General features: G+C 39.0%; 1 protein-coding gene across 11 annotated transcripts in view; it reads left to right on the top strand.

Annotated features, from left to right (window-relative positions):
• The first annotated feature begins 1,874 nt into the window (after positions 1 to 1,874).
• The window catches only part of cadps2.L (Ca++-dependent secretion activator 2 L homeolog), a 158,763-nt gene continuing 142,183 nt past the window's right edge, over positions 1,875 to 18,454 (top strand). For 3 of the 11 annotated variants that reach the window (XM_018252576.2, XM_041586413.1, XM_041586411.1), the window contains exon 1: positions 1,879 to 2,553. In XM_018252576.2, coding sequence (XP_018108065.1) covers positions 2,242 to 2,553 — 312 coding nt within the window. In that variant the 5' untranslated portion in view covers positions 1,879 to 2,241. Of the gene's footprint in view, positions 2,554 to 18,454 lie in introns of all 11 variants that reach the window. The other 8 variants (XM_041586410.1, XM_041586409.1, XM_041586408.1 and 5 more) reach the window with 6 other exon arrangements.

The following is an 18,454-nucleotide window of genomic DNA, read 5'->3' as shown; positions in this document are numbered from 1 at the left end:
AAGATTTTAAAACAGAATCCTGTCGTAAGATCCCACAATATTTCTTAAAGTCATTAACTTGGTAACTATCACAGGAATACATGAAAATATAACAAAGTGCCACATCCCTAATGGTGCCTCTCCTAGAGTTATATTGTGAGCGAGGACACCCTATCATAAGCTGCCTTGATACCTCCAAACTTCTAGATTTGTTCATTAAAACAGTCCCAAACATTAATGAGCTGTAATTTAAAGGAATTCCATGTGGAACAAATCTCAAGCATCTATAACAAGTGTACTGGGTGTAGTGGGTTTATGGTACCAGTTTATAATCACCATATCATCTACTATGTTAAAGGTGGAGTCCAAGAATGACATATTAGGAGAATTGGAGCTGCTGGTAAAGGAAATGCCCAAACCATTGTGAGCCATGGATGGTTTTGGATTCATTTTGTCTGGAGCCAAAGGAGAATTGTGGATTCAAGCTTGTGCTATAAAAGATAGTCGGACATTGGTATTCCATTTGCTTAATTATCTGAGCAATATGTTGTCCAGGAAAGTTGTGCTTTCCTTTCTTCTTAATATTTTGACACAAAAGTAACACTTGTAAATTATAAAGTGTTGTTGAACTGGCAGGGTTAACATGATTACCAAGACAGTTTGTGAAGGGCTATTTCTGAGCATTTTGCTTCCCTTCCGTGTGAGCTATAAATCGCTCTGACAGCAGAACATGGTATTGTCTTAAACCCTATAAATGGCAGTAGGGTGTGTGTTATTCCCTACATAATATGCAAAAGATGAATAATGAAAGATGAATATTCTGTAAATGATATCATTACATATGGGCCTTTGGCACGTTGCTTTATATGATCATGGATCTCTTTGGTAACTTATAATATTTGACAATAGGGGGTACATGATTCACTATAAAAATGCTGATGTTTTGTTCTGCCATGACACCATATTTATCAAATTCCACCACATTTATCAAATTCCACCACATTTATCAAATTCCACCATTCATTCCAGTGTTGGACTGGGATGCCAGGGGCCCACCAGAAAACCTTAGGCTGAGGGCCCACTTTCCAAACTATTATACTTCTTCTCCTCACTAACCTCTTTATTCTCCTAGTCTTTTTACCCTACTCTGTTCTTCCATTATTAAACGTCTTTGCTCCCATAAAGAAATAGGAAATGACCATAAAATAGGCCAAATGGTTAGAAGAGGCTCACTGACACCTGGGCCCACCGGGAGTTTTCCTGGTATCCCGGTGGGTCAGTCCGACACTGACTCATTCCAATGCAAGCCTGGATGTATAAACTGTAGGTTCTGGCAAATACCACAGTGGCTGCAGCAAGTTGCAAATAGTCACTATATAGTAGTAGGCTGGTTGGGCCTCTGTGTATACCTGAAATGCCAGAGCATAATTTGACTTTTAGTTCAGATTTTAAGCACAGTACATATGAAATAGTAAAGTATACTGTTGATTATTCTGCACTAATATTACTGTGAATTACAGAATATGAAGTCGGTGCTTTGCAGAAATATTCTGCCTTTAGCAGTCCTGCAGATGGTCTATGCACATATATAAAGCCAAGCCCTCCACCTTAGTAAGATAGCCCTGCTGGATTTCCTTGGCATTGGCAATACATCCAAGTAAGCGGTGGATCTAACACACCTATGCTGAACGCTAAATAAATGCCCTTGCGTGAATACGGCCTTACATTTACATTAGTTGTTCCTCAAAGCACCTGTTGTCTTCCTCCCATCATTATTTGTCTCTGCCCAGGTTTGACTGTTGCTCAGATATTACAGGAGAGAGATCCAACCTGCCCACCTCCATTTCCACGCCCACAGCCGCCGACCAATCACCGTCCGCCTGGAAGAGCTGGCCGCTGGCCGCAAACACAGGAGTCACTGCGGAAAGGTTCAGCCCTGATTAATCGTGCAACAAGTGCGCTGACTTTTAAGGAGCTAGAGGTTTGGCAGCAAAACTTTTGGAATGGGGGTGTAAGACGGGGAGTGAGCAAGCTGAGGTCGAGTTTCCGATGCACGGCTTATATATTTGTAAGGTGAAAGGCTGCAGCCATTCCTATTGTCATTAGTAGTTGTTTTGGGCTCCAGCAGGAAGCCGTTCCAGGAACCCTCAACGTGTCCGGAAAGGTAGAGGCACGGCTTGAGCCTCGGTGACTGGGCAGCCTGTGAGGAAAGCGCGCGGCTCGGGGAAGTGAAAAGGGAAGTGAGAGAGCGCTGCCAGGAGGATGTTGGATCCGTCTTCCAGCGACGATGAGCCCGAGGACTTGCTGGAGGAAGACGCGCCAGATGTGCTGGTGGCATCGAGCGGTGGAACTAGCCAGTGGGACGCCAGGGACAACGCTGCCCGCTCAACCCTGCCCAGACCTGCCAGTCCCAGTCCGTCGGTGCGGAGCGAGGGCAGAGAAGAGCAGGAGAGACTGCAGAAGGAAGAGAAGGAGAGAAAAAGCAGACTACAGCTCTATGTCTTTGTCATGAGATGCATCGCTTACCCGTTCAATGCCAAGCAACCTACCGATATGGCCAGGAGACAGCAGAAGGTGAGTTACTCTCTCATTGTGCTTCTGGGGCGGTGCAACAGGTGGGTGATAGCAGCAGCCTCTCTGGTCCTGGAGCGGACACCTCCCTGTGTTGGTGGGGCATTCACTGGGCTACTATACAACTTCCTGCTGGGCTACTTGGGCAACATGACAGCAATGGGCTTCCTCCTGCAATTACAACCACCCCTACTGCTCTATGCAGGCATGTTTTAAGTCAGGTGTCCACAACATTTTTTTACCACAGTTGGGGAGCAAAACAATGATGGAACATGTTCCTTGTGGAACCAAATAGGGCTGTGATTAGCTATTTGCTAGCCCCTGTGTGATCTGGCAGTTTACAGGGGACTCTTTTTGCCACTACACCTTGTTTTACGCAACCAAAACTTGCCTCCAAGCCAAGAATTCAAGATAAGCAACATCCAAGTGGTTGGTGAGCAACATGTTGCTTATGAGCCACTGGCTGGGGACTAGTGATGTGCTGGCTGGCCTAATACCCACGGGTCAGGCCAACATCGCTGCGCCGCTTGCAGGTGACATTACACTTGCAGCTTCCGGTTTGATCCGCACGCCTACCCACCATGCCCTTTTTGTGACATCATTGGCAAGGTGGGTGGGGGCAGGTTTATGAAAGGTGGAGGGAAGCCGGACCCTGGTCAGGCAGGTGCAGGTCGAGCTTTTCTTGACCCAGGCATCACTATTGGGACCAATGTTTTAAAGTGACAGCTCCATCTAAAAATTTTATTCCAAAAAACTTTCCAATATGTATTCTTTACAAATGAATAGCTATTATAAACTGTTTACAATTACTGTTTACATTATATTCACTCTTGGCTTTGCCTGCTGAAGCAATGTTGCAAGTTGGCTAAATAAAAGGCCTTGAGGAGAACTCACTCCTTTTACATTGTTGTATGAGTCAGACTCCGAGGGATAAACAAAGCTGGTTTTAAAGGAGACATTTTATGTTAAAAATAAGAATGTACCAGTGCATTTTACTCTTTTAGTTATAGACGGAATGTGTTTGAAAAAGTTGTGTTTCTGGTTACTTTATTGAAATTTTCTGCAAAATCCCTACTAGTCCCACCCATCTGTTCCTTTTCCTGTGCCTCCTTTTCCAGGCTGTGCAGGGGAGCAGACGGCACTCAGCACACTGCACTGTAGGATAACCAATCAGCAGCTAGGCTGACCCGATAGGGAACTGTAGCATGTCTTTGCTTGTGTGACCATAGGGCTGTGATTGGCTGCCCCCCCTCCTATTGTGCTTCTGGCAGGGACCATTAGGACACGCCCACTCCTCATTTGAAACAGGTACACGGACCAGTGAACATCTATAGGGAGCTCAAATAAAGGAGCAAATTGAGCACAACACCATACAGTATACATAGTCGCCTACAAAATATGTCTCCTTTAACTGCAAAATTACATTTACAAACTTTAAAGCCATTGAAAATGTTTTGTTAATATATATTAGAAATTGCTTTGAAGTGGCAAAATTATAAGTGCTTTATCTTTCCAGATACTCCACATAAAGAGAATTAAGAAATGTTTGCTAATGGTCACTGAGGTCTCATTTATATATACTTCGTATCATTGGTTACAGTACAGTATATTTAGAGAGGAGAGTATAATCCAGTATGGATTTATAACATTTTTTTTTATTTTTTTTGCATTTATGTTCTGAGAATGGTGAACTATTTTGTGTTTTATACTGTTCTGTGCTGCTGCAAAATGATTGTACTGTAAGTGGATATACAGTAAGTATATTTACATTTCAGTTTTTCCATACCAAATCTAACAGAACATGTAGTAATATAAAGCATGGTCTTTTTGCCTGGGTTGGAATGTTGTTGCTACAAAGTTAACAGTAACACATAAGCAGTCCTACACAAACAAACTTTTTCGCTGTTCTTCACTTTGGCTACTGTGTATTACCACAAGTTCAATAATATGCAATATGATTTTATTCAGAGGGTTGGAATTACACTCTCTAAACAACAAGTGGAAGGAAGGAATGTCAGCCCCTCCCCCCTCCAAAAACTGATGGTTATTATTATTTTTACATTTAGGACAGTAAAACCAGAACATATTTTTCTTTTTTGAAATTATTTGTTTTTGTGCAATGAAGAGTCAAAATTCCTTATGTCTGCCTGCTCACGCTAGCTAATGCCTATTTATTATTAAGCATGTTCCACAAGCTGACAATCACTATTCTCTCTGTTTCCTGTGAAACTACATATCTGCTATGAAGCTGTTGTCCTCTACTCGTGACTGGTGCAATTCCCTGTGTGAGGCCACAAGGAAACTATAGGAATATCCTCTATATCTTGTAATGGCAAAACGGTTAAACTTTGATTTCCTCCCCATATGCTATCCTGAATCTAGTTGAAGATAACATAAGAAATTAGAGAGAACAGTATCGAGAGCGCAACTGTGTATACAAGAGTAGCTCTTAAGAAATATATGAAACTTTTTCATTTATTTTTGTTCCGCAGCAATGAAACACCATTTAGGGGTTTATACAGTAGGGTCTTGGTTTCAAGCCATGGTTTTGGAGAAAACTTTATCCTGAATCTAGTTGCAGAATACACAAATCCAGTGAGAGCATGCCCTGTCTAGACAGGTGAAAAGAACACATTTGCAGTAATTACACAGTTGTGGCCAAAAATATCAAAACCTGGCATGAGGGGTATCCCCCCCCCCCCCTTTAGGAAGTTGCAGGCATTCAGCTGCGGTAACTTGCTGGTGCAAACTATTTAGGAAAATTAAAGCATCAGAGAGGTTGTCTGTGGTCCTGAGCAGCACAGGGAAGAGGAAGGTTACTCAGGAGGGTGGGGAATGATTAGCAGGCTGTTCCAGTGGGCAGGATGGTGAGTGGCTTGGGTGCGTTCAGAGAGAGATATAGAAATGTAAAGTTTAGGTATGAGGGAAAAAGTTAAGGCAAATGTAGGAAGGAGAGGAATTAAACTAGATCTGGTGAACTGGAGAAATTTGAAGGGCCAGGCAAAGAATTGTGTAGGGGTAGACACAAGGTGAAAATGGTAAGAAGGGGACATAAAAACAGGAAAAGCATAGAGGAGAGGGGCAGAGAAAGATCACAGAGAAAACAGAAAAGAACAAAAGTAAAAATAGTATAAAATACATACGTGTGCTATTAAAGGGGTTGGTCACCTTCCAAAACATTTTTTCTTTTCAGTTTGTTTCAAATAGCTTACCAGAAATAAAGACTTTTTCCAGTTACTTTTTATTTTCTATTTGTTACTTTCTACAATTGAAGTGTAAAGCTTCATATTTTGCCTTTTTCTAAAGCAGAGGTCCCCAACCAGCTGGCCGCAGATCAATGGTGGGCCGAGGGCTGTGCCTCTGGTCCAAGCTGCAGTCTATAATCGCTACAAAAACAATGTAAATGGGCTCTAATTATCTGCAATCCCAGCTCCCTGGCGCACCATTACCATGACAACAGTTGTGCGCAGCCCAGGAAGCCCACCGACTCTGTAAACTGTTCTAAATTGATACATTTAGTTGATACATTTTTTATCTTTGTCCCTGCTGAGCAGTATCCCCCAGTTTCATTAGATGCAGTTGTTAGAATTGATACAATAGTTGCTGATATTCCACAGACGCTGCTGAGAAATTTATCAACTAATGTAGCAAATTGTAACAGTTCAGAATCTGCACTTGGATTACTGAGCTGCCAGACTGAGACACCAAAGGCAGGAACATTAAACAAGGTGGAAAGCAATTGAACACACTCTTTATTTCTGGTGAAATCAACTGAACTGAAAAAAAAAATATTGGAAGATGAACATCCCCTTTAAGCTTCCAGAAGGGGTAGATGACTTTTTAGCAAGGGAGGAAATACAGGGTTAAATATCTTAGTATAAAGTTGATCCAGCGACTGTTCTTGGAGTCAGTAAGGAATTTTTTCAGGAAAATTGGAGAAGCTTTAGATGGGGTTTTTTCCTATGTATCAACTAGGAGTTCGACAGGTTTCACTTAGACCAAAAGGTAGGACGTGTCTTTTTTCAGCCTAAATTACGGTGGTCATATATTATTATTATACTGATGCAGTGAGAATGGAGATTATGTACAACTGCCCCATTATAATATAAAATTAATGTTTAATCAGAAAAGGGATCCAGCAGGTAGAGATATTTGAATTTTCAGCATTACTAATGCAGTTATTGCATGTCTTTCCCTCCTGCAGGTTACATATGTCTCCAGGCCTCCAGCTCCTTATACCTTGCTTTTTGGAAGGTCAATAGTGAGGTAGTGCTTGGGGAGATGCTAAACTTTATAATATGCCTGGAATGCCTGTGTTCACTGCTTCTTAATATATCCTGTATTTTTGGTACCAATAACCACTTCTGTGCTTGGCCTGCCTATATTCTATGCATTTGGTATGCCAGTTCCTTCTGCTTCTTCTTATATAATGTTTTTATAGTGCTTGCGATACTAGAACTTCTTTATATTACGTGATTGGGGGATTATTACCCACTAGTCCTCTTTGTCCTTGGGGTAACCCATAAGTCTCTGCATGTAATGTACTTTGGGTACCAGAATTCATTTTTAGCATGGTATGATGTGCTTGTAGTGCCAGCATTCACAGCTCTCTTTTTGAATTGTACTTGTGGTGTCTGCATCTCTCACTACCTAATCTGTTTCTTCTGCTATGCACAGTAATGTTTTTGGGATGTGGGACCCACTGTTCTAATCATATATTTGATGATATGCTGATTTCATTAGCCACTTCTCTGTTGGTATAATGTGCTGGAGATGAAATTCACAGAGTCTCCATGGCAGCTAGTACTGCTTAAACATACTACAGATCAACAGTCTCCTAACATCTATTATTGTCTTATGTCATGTAAGTGCACTTCAACATCCAACTCTTTCTGTCTCTCAAAAGTAAAGAAACTAAAATTCATTTACCTGGTATATAGTTTCCATGCTCCATCAATGTCTGCTTTTCAGCAGAGATTTATTAACTGGTGTCAGATCTCATAACCCATACATGGCAATCAGCAATCTTTTGGATTACTGCATTTATAAATTCAATATCATGTTTTGGTTCAGTTTTCCTAACAATTTGGTGAAAGCACACAGTAAAGTGGGTGGAGTATAAAGGGCGTGGTCATAAAAAGTGGGTGTTATCCAAATTTTTGCCACGTAGCATGACACCAATCCTTTGTTTCCTGGCCCCTGACCAAAAACATCTTTTGCTGCTATGTTTGCTTGCAGTAATTACACATGTAGTCACAATGAGCCAATGACTAGGACTGCAATTTTCTGTATTTTGGTCAATATTTCACATTTTTACACTGTAATACATCATTGAAAACATTTGGGCATTAAAACACAAAGCTTTAGAGGCTTTTGATGGTATTCACTAAAAATAGCAGCTTTGACACTTCCATTAGTTGGGAAGCTTGTTTGGTCTTCATGTGGTTTTGAGAAAAAATTCACACATACTGTTATTTACAAATCCATAGCATAGAAGAAGCACGTCTACTGCAAGAAAGGAATAGGTAAGCAAACTGAGTGGGGATTTACACACAGCCTATTTATTATAATGAGAGAACAAATTCCGAACACAGTTTCACTAACTTTATTTATGCAAAATATCATGTCAGAAAAGAAAGTGTTTTTGCAAAGATTTCCATGTATATAGCATGTTGTATTTGTCGTCAGACCTTTTGTCATAATTTATCTTTACTCTAATTTGTTGCCTATCAATCCCTATGCAACTGGTTTCATAGAAGTTTTCCACAGGATTTTTTTTACAGTGTAAGGTTTAGTAATGATTGTTATTATTCTATCTGAATCAAACTTACAATGCAAATAATAAAATTATATAATGTGGCTCTGGTTGTTTTTTTGTTTTACAAGGATTTCTCTCTATTTATTATAAACATGAAAACCTCCCAGAGCAACTGGCATATCAGATTTTCACATGCTTTATACTTTATAAGCACATGTCTTAGAAGGCTATGTAAGAATAGAAAAATGCTAGGGGCTTGTATTGATTTTGTGTTGTTCAGGTCACTGTGTTGGCCTATAAGGCTTTATTGAAAGCTTTGTCAGTCCATGTTCTTCCCGTTCTGTCACTAATATAAGTGGGAGTTTATTGTCTCTATTATATGTGTTATGAATGAGAGGTAACTGCAGTTACTGTGTAGGAAGAACGGTAGACATCTAGGGAATTCTAACCATTTTATAATTTTAATGATATAATAATTCACATAATAAAACACATTTTCCTAATGATAAAAAAAAAAAATAAAGGAGAAGGAAAGGCTAAAATTAATCTTTATCTGAAAAGTCTATATAAATACACCAGTAAACCCTCAAAGTAATGCTGCTCTGAGTCCTCTGTCAAAGGAAACACAGCATTTCTTTCCTTCTATTGTGTACACATGGGCTTCTGTATCAGACTTCCTGTTTTCAGCTTAAACCTCCAGGGCTAGGGCTTGAGCATGCTCAGTTTGCTCCTCTCTCCCTACTTTTTTCCCCCCTCCCTGCAGTAATCTGAACCCAGATCTATGAGTGAGCAGGGAGAGACTCGGGCAGGAAGTGATGTCACACCAAGCTAATATGGCAGCCACTATCCTAAACAAACTGAAAGCTTCTAGAGCTGATTACACAGGTATTGTTAAGCATTCTGCAGAATACATATAGTGTTATAGCTTGCACTATTGTGGCTAATCTATTGCCAATAAACTGCTTTGGTAGCTTTCCTTCTCCTTTAACAAAGTTTCCCCTAGATTTAAACTTGCAAACATAGCTATTTAGACCTATTCCTTACCACCTACACCAAGTGAGTGGCCTTGGGCCAAATGTTTTCCATAAGCCTAAAAACTTTTTTGTTTGCTGGAGGAACAACTTTCAACTGATCTGAACGCTCTATGTCCTTTACAGCAGTATCAGGGTGCCTCAAAGATAAATGCCAATGTGATGGAAGGAGGTATATTTGGACATTAAGAGGCAGATTTCTAAAAGGCCAAATTTAGAAGTTATATGAATTTTTTTTAACTCTAATAAATTTGATTGTACTCACAACTTGAATGGGAGGTTATTCAAGTTTTCCTCTGAAAAAAAAACATTGAATGTCAGGAAAGCAATTTACATATTTGAATGGTTCAATGGACCTCTGCCATTGACTTTTAAATGAACTTGGCATGCTTTAGGTGGCGAATAGTCGAATTAGAACTGTTTCCCATTGGGTTTCCATTCAAATTTAAAGGTGACCCGTCACCCAAAAAAATTATTCAAAATCCTATTTTATCACATTAGTCAAGCAAAATGAACTTTAATTACACTATATAAATTATTTGAATCTTGCTTGCTTCAGTCTGGGATTTCAAAATTATAGCAAGCAGGCAGCAGCCATTTTGTGCACAATGATATTAAAGGGGTTGTTCACCTTTAAAATAACTTTTAGTATGACGTAGAGAGTGATATTCTGAGATAATTTGCAATCAGTTTTCGTTTTTTATTATTTGCGGTTTTTGAGTTATTTACCTTTTTATTCAGCAGCGCTTCAATTTACATTTTAAGCAATCTGGTAACTAGGGCCCAAATTACCCTAGCAACCATGCATTGAATTGAATAAGAGACTGGAATATGAATAGGAGAGAGTCTGAATAGAAGGATCAGTAATAAAAAGTAGCAATAACAATACATTTGTAGCCTTACAGAGCATTTGTTTTTTTAGAAGGGGACGGCGACGCCCATTTGAAAGCTGCAAAGAATCAGAAGAAAAAGACAACTATAAAAAATAAATAACGGAAACCAATTGAAAAGTTGCTTAGAATTGGTTGTTCTATAACATACTAAAAGTTACTTTAAAGGTGAACCACCCCTTTAAGGCAAGCATTGGATCATCTCAGAATCTTGTTTGTGCACCAAAATGGGGGACCCGATGTCCATCCCCATGCCCTGGCTACACAATTAAATGGTAAAGAATATGTGGAGAGCAGTGACATCTAGGAAGTGCTGAATGGAAAGTGAAAGTAATTGTCTGCCCACCTGGCAGTGGCAGACTATATTTGATTGACAGCTGAGATTTTTAAATGAACTCACAACAGCTATGAATGCTTTAATAAAAAATAGAAATTAGATGTCATGTTTAATTTGAAATGGACTTTTATTATACAGATTTTTGTGTCTTGGTGACAGGTCCACTTTAAGTTGGTGATTTAAGGTTCAAATGTGTGAGTTTTGACCAAAATGTATTTTTGAAAATTCTAATCTGAATTTACCATTCGAACCTTAATAAATCTGCCCCTTAAAGTCGTATAACAAAGGTCCATTTAATTCATTCCACCCAAACATAGATACTATACTATTTATTTATTTATTTATTTATTTATTTTAAAGTTTAAAAATTCATTAAGTTAGGAAAGTCTTTTGAAAAACTGGGCCTTCTCGGTTTTGAAGTTGTTGTATTTATTAACCATCTTCTCTCCCTGTTGCTGGTACACCTTATCTGTGGAAACAATATATTTAATCCTTATAAACTGGCTCTTTGGTAGACCTCATGTAAGCCCTGCTTGACATTTACTCCCTTCCCAGGTTACCTCCATATTCATGCAGTTAACCCTTGTTGGCCCAAGCTCCATAGAAAATGTTACAGTATTATGACTTGTGCTTAAATATATAAAAAAAAATTTTATGTAGTTCACAAGTAGTACCTTTGCATATGAAAAACACGTTCATATAGCATTTTAGTGTTAGATCCTTTTAATAAATAGAGGTTCAAAATTAATCCAGTCCACAGCTTGTGCATGAAGATTTTGGCAGGAGCCATATTAGCCCCTCCATACTGGTCCCTTGTAATGGCATATAGTACTTATCATCAAATGTAAATAATTATTTCTCAGTACAAGCTCAACACATCTACAAATGAATGAAATTACATGTGCTGCTATATATGTATGCAAAAAATTTTATTTTATGGATTCTATTCCTTAGATGTATAGAGATCTTTTACATCTATCTGTTGTAAAACTGAAAAATTCTGCAGTGCCTCTTAAATGTGTGTAAACTAGGTGTAATCCCTTGTAAATATATCCACATCATGTACTGCTAGTGGTTGTAGCAAAGACTCAATGTTAGTCTACTTGGCAGCTAATATGGGCATTATATGCCTCCAGTAATAGGCTAACTTGTCTCTCGTTTACTGTTTGTATCTCTCTGTGAAACAGTTTTTTTTTTTTTATCATATACTCTACTAATGTGCTGAGGCATTGTGCCTGTATGAGCCATGAGTATACCACTTAATGTGGACAGTACATTTCTCCCCATGCCTATTCACATCTTTGGGTTCCCAGGATAACTGCATGACACTGCTGTGTTACATACACTGCCACTCTGCTAACCTGTGGCTGTGTTGAAGGCTCTGTACATGGTGGTCACTTAATTTCTTCACCTATCTCTCATAATCTCCTAATCTATATCTATTTGACTATATTCTACTCTGTTTTCTTTTTTGGCTTTTCCTTGGCCATGTGTTTTATGATTTTATTTACCACTTGGACATTCTACTTTGCTGCACTCTGAATGTGCTCCTTTGAACACACACATTGTTATTTTACCAACTCGAATTAACCTTTGATTATCATTTTAACGATCTAGACATGGTAATGTAATCTACACTGTATACCTCACACCAATGATGTCAGGGGGTGGGTTTTAGATGCCAATTTTCACTCACTACTGACTATTTCAGTTGGTTTGGGAAACTGTTTGTGATGTCTTAATAAAGGTCCTCTGTGTAGGACTGAAACGTCGACTAAAGTTTTACACATAAATTAAAGGAATTGTTCAGTATAAAAATAAAAACTGTGTAAATAGATAGGCTGTGCAAAATAATGTTTCTAATATAGATAGTTAGCCAAAAATGTAATGTATAAAGGCTGGAGTGATTTGATGTATATTATGTCAGTCAGATCACTACTTCCTGCTTTTTCAGCTCTCTTGGTTTACACTGCCTGGTTACCCTGGTTACCAGGCAGTAACCAATCAGAAAGGCAAGATCCCAAGGTTCTGCAGTTCACTCCCTTTGCCGGTATATGACCTGTTCTCCCTCAGATCGACCAAAATGCAAACAACCTTTTCTTCAATTGAAGATATACCAGCGCTAAAAGCTCAGGGTAGACACAAGAAGGAAATGCAAACACAATATAGTGTAGTAGTTTTTAGATCGAATGAAATATATATAACCCCTTGTGCGGTAGTTAAACGATGTGGTTTTGGGGTCTTCCACCAAGGGGTTAAAAGGCCATTTTCCGTGCTTTTGGTAAATAATGTGGCCACCTCCTGTGTGGGGCAGTGGGTTCTCAAGCCTTGAGAAAGTCGCAATAGACGAAACGCGTCGGCTGAGCAGTGACGTCATCAGAGGGGGACCAGGATCAGCGTGTCTTACCAACAAACGCCAGGCAAATCGTAACACCTTAATGGACCGCAGGACTTGAGAAACCCTAATGCAAACTGCTTTTTATGCTTATATTAAGCACACACATGTGAGTGCAATCTATGTTTTTATCTTTTTAATCTATTAAAGAAGTTTTTACACGATTTTAGCATATGCTTTTTAGAAGCCTGGAGCTTACCAAGACTGGGATAAAGGATTTTATTACATGCTGATGTTAATTTTAAACGTCTGTAAGTACCCACTGCCCCATATACTCACCAAGAATAGGACAAGGGATTTTATTATATGCTGGTGATATTTATAAACGTCTGTAAGTACCCACTGCCCCACACAGGAGGTGGCCACATTATTTACCAAAAGCACGGAAAATGGCCTTTTAACCCCTTGGTGGAAGACCCCAAAACCACATCGTTTAACTACCGCACAAGGGGTTATATATATTTCATTCGATCTAAAAACTACTACACTATATTGTGTTTGCATTTCCTTCTTGTGTCTACCCTGAGCTTTTAGCGCTGGTATATCTTCAATTGAAGAAAAGGTTGTTAGTAACCAATCAGAGACTTGAGGGGGGGCCACATGGGTCATTTCTGTTGCTTTTGAATCTGAGCTGAATGCTGAGGATCAATTGCAAACTCACTGAACAGAAATGTACCATGTGTCCCCCCTTCAAGTCGCTGACTAACTCAGAGTTATAGAGCTGAAAAGCAGGAAGTTGGATTCTGGCTGTTTTATTAGACATCTGTTCACTCCAGCCTTTATATATTACATTTTTGCCTAACTAACTATATTAGAAACATTTTTTATTTTGCACAACCTATCTATTTATCCAGTTTTTCATTTCACACTGAACTATTCCTTTAAGTCCCATGAGCGCTCCATATTCTTCATGCTGATATTACTATTTACAGCAGCACCTGGGCTTTTTTTTTTTTTACATTTTTTGAGGGGTGAGTGCACTGCCCTTCAGACTCTACACTTTTCTAATAGGTACAAAAATGCCTTACCCTTCTTTCTCCATACCTAATGAAGATCCTTATAGTTAAACAGTTCTATCTTTAATTCATTTGACCATAAGACCCTCCTTTAGATAGCTAGGTCTTTGCCCTGGTTATCATCTGTAATTACTATTCTTGTTTATCGTGGTTTTTCATTATGCAAAAGGTTCAATTCACATTTTTTTATTCACCGGTTAACTTAAGCTTTTTGAAAAGTAAACATGATTTTAAGCAACTTTGCAATATACATCAGTTCAAAAATATGCTGACTTCTCATGATTTTTAATTGTTTCTGACAGTTTTTCAAGTCTAGCCCCCTGCTCTTTTGCTGATCTATTCATATATCATCATCATCATCATCATCATATCAATTTGTAACATCAGTGTTTTAGTCCCTCCTTCCCTGCCAGGATTTCAAATGATGCAGAAAGAGAACTGTTAACCAGCTGGAATGCAGCATAGAAAATGGAATATTAATGGAATATTAGGGGTTTCTGTGTTACCCCTTTATCAAGTTTTCGTTTGGAAGCTGGAGTTCCCCTTTAAAGTTTTGCAGTAAAATCTGGAAACAAGTATTGTATTTCATTCTGTTAATTTGAAATGCATGGCCCGATGCAGTCTGCCTGCTGTATACGATACAAACTACAAAATAAGTTGAACATTGACTATAACCATTTGTTCTATCCCCTGGGCACAAACCATATTTTTGTAAAATCATATCTACAAATATTCACACAAATTTTTCAACTTTGGCAAAAGGCTGTATTAAGACACCAGTTTCCAAAAGAAAAAAAAAAAGCAATTTCCAATTAAAGTGATTATTGATCTCCAAAGCACTGAACAAATGTGCTGGACACTAATATGATGCCTTTGTTAAAAGGTACACGTCTTTGGCAAAAACCTTCATCCCTGGTAAATGCCTTTGCAACAAAAAAAGCAGATAACCATTTAGCTTATAGACATTGGTGTAACTATCAGAGGGGCAGCAGTTGCAACGGCCACTGAGCCTGCCCCACAATAGGGCTCACCACTGCATGTGCAACATTGAGGCCCAGAGCTAAGAGTGTGTGTGGCAAGTGCCCCGGGTAGGGGGGGGGGAGACTTGGGTGGAAGCCTGAGGGCAGTTTTTGCAACCAAGCTTGACAAAAGGCCATGTGGCCTGAAACGTTGCCGTGATGCCCCTGTGAACCACGAATAAAGGCGTTTTAATATAAAAGAATTCGTTGGTGCTGTCCTCAAGTCTTTTGCAGTTTTTGCAACCAGGCATGTGCTCCTCTACTTACGTTGTGACTTGAAGAGGTAGTTTAATCACATTGTAAAAAGTTTAAATAGTGACTGACAAAATATTATGTTTTGTATTATTTTCTTAACGGATTTTATTATTAAAAGAATGAATTAATATAGTTTTAGATTTCCCAGTAGCAACTCTGTATGCCAGTTTATGGCTTTCTAAACTCTTACAAATCGATATGTGTCTGTTCAGCATTTGTGGAACTTGGGGAGGCCCATTTATCAAAGGTCGATTTTCGAATTCATGTGAATTTTTTTTCAATTCGAATATAATCATAATTCAACTGGGAGGTTATTTAAGAAAAAATTTGAATGGTTAGTATTCGATCTAATGGTTCCAACACAAAAATTCAAATCGTACATTTGCTCCAAGCAAGTTATTTTAATTGTCTCCTGCAGGTAGTGCGATTTCCTGCAGGCAAGAAAGTGTCCTATGTGCCCTAAGAATTCTCCTCCCCACCTGAATTACAAAAATAATACTACTCAGTTAAGGCAATTTTTTTTAAATTATGAATTTAATGAGCAGCTTTGAAAATGAAGACAAAATAGATGGGTTGGAGATAAAGTTATATACATGTACACATTTAGATAAACCTGTGACCCCTATAGTTTTACAAAAGAACAAAGAATGGCTACTTAACTGTGGGTGCCAAAATGTTAGGCATTCTGAATGCTTCATTTCAGAAAAAGAATCACAGGGAAACAGCTGTGCTATGCAACTGTTTTATGTGCTTCCAGGTATCCTCTATGGCACAATCAGTTAGTGAGTGTAACACTGGGAAAGGTAAGTAAAATGGCAGCACTGTGTTTGTGTTTTTACTAAGAGCACTGCCTCAGGAAAATCTTAGGCACTTCCCCAGAGAATACAGTCAAACCCCCCCTTCCCCTCAGTGTATGCTGGTTTACCTTGTCCTTCAACACTTTGATTAAACACCATGTATATTTGTTGGTGTTCTGCACATGTCTTTCTTGCAGTGGATAACATAGTTAAGCAGAACCAGGGAAAGGCATTCATCAGACAAACAAACTCCTATTGTCCTCATGGTTTAAACAATACAGAGTAAAGAAAGATGGTTTTAACACATCTCTGGGTGTAACAGCTTTTCTATTATGAGTGTGTTTACATGCAACAAACCATGAGCTGAACACATGAAATATAGGGCATTGTAATTATAGAGATAATTATTCCCTGAGGGGTAGCCTTTATTGATTTATAATGCTAAAATGGTGCGTTACATGTGCTATTTATTCAGTAGCAATCACCTGAATTAGGAAGCAGGTGCATCCACAATGTGGCAGATATGTGCAGTTTTCGAGTGGTGTCAGGTGACAGCGATATATTACTTTTTACTGCACATTTGGCTCATCGGCTTGTGTTCTTTTCTAATTATATATTAAACCTTCCAATGACAAGAAACAAAATAATTAATTACAGTTATATTTGGTGTTCTGTGTGTGGTTTTCTGCATACTGTCATAACATTAGTAATTCTTAAGTGTAATTATATCATTCCTATTCATTTTCACCCGAACATAAAAAATGTCATGTTGATCTGACGCGACACGTCAGCGTTGAACCGTGTCTGTATCCGACAGTAGTGTCTTGTCGGATCAACGCTGCGACTTCATCCCACATTTCTATCTTTTACCTTATTTCCATCACATGCGACTTGTCGCAGCGCCCCGGATCGCGCTGAAAACGTCAGTGTAGTCCTACCCTTAGATAAATGTATTTATCCACAGACTTGTGAATCAAATTTAATGTTTAGGGCAATAACCCTTCCATTTGTAAAATGCTCATTTCTGTGTTTTCATGAGCTAAACGTCCGTTCCACAATTGCTCCTCCAGGATCAGGGCAATTATAGTAATCTGTGGGTAGGCAGTAGTATTATTTTACTGCCTACCCCCTGACTGGGCAATAACACATTGTGCAGTGAATCATTTCTCTAATGCTGCAGGCTGAACAAGAAAGGCACTAACAGAATCTTTAAAGAAATAAATGAAAAATAGCGTATATATTTAAATGGGCAAACTGTAGGTATTCTGAGGGTATTCTGTCCCTTTAACGGGATTAAAAAAGAAAAAGTGTTTTTTGTGATAACCTGATACCGTTTATTGGCTGTAACTGATAAAGGTAGGAATTCAAGGCTTTGTGAAAAAAAATCATCAATCCTTTTCATGATGTTAAAGCACTGCGGCCGAATACCGAACCGAATCCGAACCCTAATTTGCATATGCAAATTAGGGATGGGAAGGGGAAAAATGTTTTACTTCCTTGTTTTCTGACAGAAAGTCATGCAATTTCCCTCCCCACCCCTAATTTGCATATGCAAATTAGGATTCGGATTCGGTTCAGCCGGGCAGAAGAATTCGGCGGAATCCGAATCCTGCTGAAAAAGGCCGAATCCCGAACCGAATCCTGGATTCGGTGCATCCCTAATATATATAACATGTAAGGACGAGTTCTGTTCCAGCACCAATATATACACACACACACACACACACACACACACACACACACTTATTTTCCCCCACATTTCTTTCCCTCTTGTGAGTTAAAGTTGAGGTCACTAATACAGTGGTTGGCACTGTTAAAAAATGTGGCATTCTGTCCACTGTCCACCTGCTTTTAACTAATTAGGTAGACTACATTTGATGAGTGACAGGATATACCCTGTGTTCCATTTGGGAATGCTGTATCTATACTTTGTCTGTGCTGTGTTAGTGGCTACAGGTTCAGCATCACTTGTGTTCACAGAGGGATGTAACCACTATCTACTGGGACTTCCAGGGAACTCTGAACAATACGCTGTTTATATGTTTTTTTCTTTATGAAAGCATGGGCACGTATGTGGATATATTTTGTTACCTTTCCTCTCTGGAATATTGGTTGCAGCTCCTTTGAGATAGTTTATGGACTCCCAGCTGAGGGTAGTGAGTAACCACTAGGGGTGCACGATTGTCTTTTTGTCCAACCTTGGGAATTTGCTTGCTTTTTTAATTTGTTTATCAATAGTCTTCAGTCTATATCACTGATTAATACGTTTGCCAGACATTGGTTCCTGTCTGTGTCTTCAGAGCAGATACAGTTGTATCTTGTGTCCTAGTTATAAACTATGGTGTTTTTTGTGTGTTTGGGTTGGAAGCTATATTTCTAAAGGTAGGGTGCTCAGTCACTTGTTTT

The sequence above is a fragment of the Xenopus laevis genome, chromosome 3L, assembly GCF_017654675.1.
Source record: "Xenopus laevis strain J_2021 chromosome 3L, Xenopus_laevis_v10.1, whole genome shotgun sequence".
NCBI lineage: Eukaryota > Metazoa > Chordata > Amphibia > Anura > Pipidae > Xenopus > Xenopus laevis.
The sequence above is the reverse complement of the archived record's forward strand: the minus strand, read 5'-3'. Positions and strand labels throughout refer to the sequence as shown.